This window comes from Galeopterus variegatus, unplaced genomic scaffold, assembly GCF_000696425.1.
Source record: "Galeopterus variegatus unplaced genomic scaffold, G_variegatus-3.0.2 Scaffold3247, whole genome shotgun sequence".
NCBI lineage: Eukaryota > Metazoa > Chordata > Mammalia > Dermoptera > Cynocephalidae > Galeopterus > Galeopterus variegatus.
The window spans coordinates 169599-171327 of NW_007729358.1; the positions used below are offsets into that span (position 1 = coordinate 169599).

The following is a 1729-nucleotide window of genomic DNA, read 5'->3' on the forward strand; positions in this document are numbered from 1 at the left end:
AGGCCACAAGGGGAGACCACCTGACAAGGCCACCAGATGAGGCCACAAGGGGAGACCACTCAACAAGGCCACCAGATGAGGCCACCATGTGAGGCCAGTTCACAAAGACCTGTGGCTCTCAACAGGAGAATTTCTGTCCCCAGAGCAGTGTCTAGAGGCATTTGTGGTTGTCACAGCTGGGGAGGGGGTGCTACTGGCAAATCCATGAGGAAGAGGTGGACATCCGTCCAGGGGACTCTGCTTATGAGACATTTTCAACATATTTTTATCTACATAAAATTTAAAAATTTATCTGATATAAATTTTAAAAATATATTTGGGTACCTAATTTCTTGATTTTTCATTTACATGAAATGGTCAATTCTCTGACAGTTTATTAATCCAGTAATGTATGATATTGTGACTCTAGTGAAAAAGCAAACGACGTGAAAAAATAAATAGGGTAATTTATGACAATTTAACCTTTGCCCTCAACTTGTGTCCCCTCACATTTGTAAATAATTGCCTAATTTGTTCAAGGAAAATGTGTAAAGAATATTTAAGTCAGACAGGTTGAAGAACTATTTTTACTATAAGAAATCTTAGTAAGTTTTATGACGTAGTTCCCAATAGTAACACAACATCTGAACATCAAAAATAAAAGAAGAAAACTCCTTAAAAACATACAATTAATGAGGCTAAAACTCAGAGAAAATGCAATAAGTTTTAAGTTGTAATTCAAAATTAGCAAACTTTGGCATTCTATTCCTGTTAAGCTTCTGGACAACAAGCGTTTAAAAGACCACATGCTCCTCAGACAAAGATGTGGACACATCCCGTGCTGAGCACAGGAGTTCTTTGTGCTTTCCATCACTTTTATTATCTCAAGTTAAAAGCAAGTAAAAGAACAAAAGCATAGCTTTTTTTAAAAATGGAGTACATCTCAAAATAATGTGGATATCCTGTAAATCAAAGAGATTTTCATAAACTATCAGACTAGTTAGAAAGTTTGTGATTATAAGGTGGATATGAATCATTTTCTAACAAGCAGATTTTCTATTTACCAACTCTCTCGTGACAGCTGGAAAGTTCAGGATAGAGCTTGTGTTCATTTCTGTTACCTACAAAAAGATGGGGTGGGGGCAGAGATTTAGAACATGTGTTAGTACATAGCATATAAAATACACAAAAATGCCAAATCCTGCCCTTGACAGGAAAATATCACTATAAATCACTATAATTGTTAGAATTACCACTATTTCATTATGCTTTAAATCAAGAGGTATGCCTGAATAAACCCAGAAGACACACTACTGCAGACTGGGCTGTCTTCCCAAGGCTTCATGTGCTGGAGGCTTGGTCCCCACTGTGACACTGTTAAGAGGGTGGGAAATCCTATTATGCTAATTGAGAGGTGGGGCCTTGAAGACGTGATTAGCTTGTGAGAACCACACCGAAGTAAATGGATTAATCCATTGATGTTTTAATGGTGGTTGTGGGTGTGGTTCCGAAGGCATTAAAAGGAGAGCCCATGAGGAGTTTTAGCTCCCTGCTTCTGCCATTTCACCATGTGACACCCTGAATCCTTGTAGAGTTACCAGCAAGAACTAGGTCCTCACCAGATGTGTTCCCTGGACTTTGGACTTCCCAGCCTCTGAACTGTAAGAAACAAATTCTATATCTCCATAAATTACCCAGTTCTGGGTATTCTGTTATAAGCAACAGAGATGAAGTATATACCCATCAAGGA

At 38.4% G+C, this 1729-nt stretch overlaps 1 protein-coding gene across 2 annotated transcripts in view; it reads right to left on the bottom strand.

Annotated features, from left to right (window-relative positions):
- SH3YL1 (SH3 and SYLF domain containing 1) overlaps positions 1–1729 on the bottom strand; it is a 44392-nt gene that overhangs the window by 4713 nt on the left and 37950 nt on the right. For both annotated transcript variants that reach the window (XM_008584367.1, XM_008584366.1), the window contains one exon: positions 1044–1100. In XM_008584367.1, the coding sequence (XP_008582589.1) occupies positions 1044–1100 (57 nt within the window). The remainder of the gene's footprint in view (positions 1–1043; positions 1101–1729) is intronic.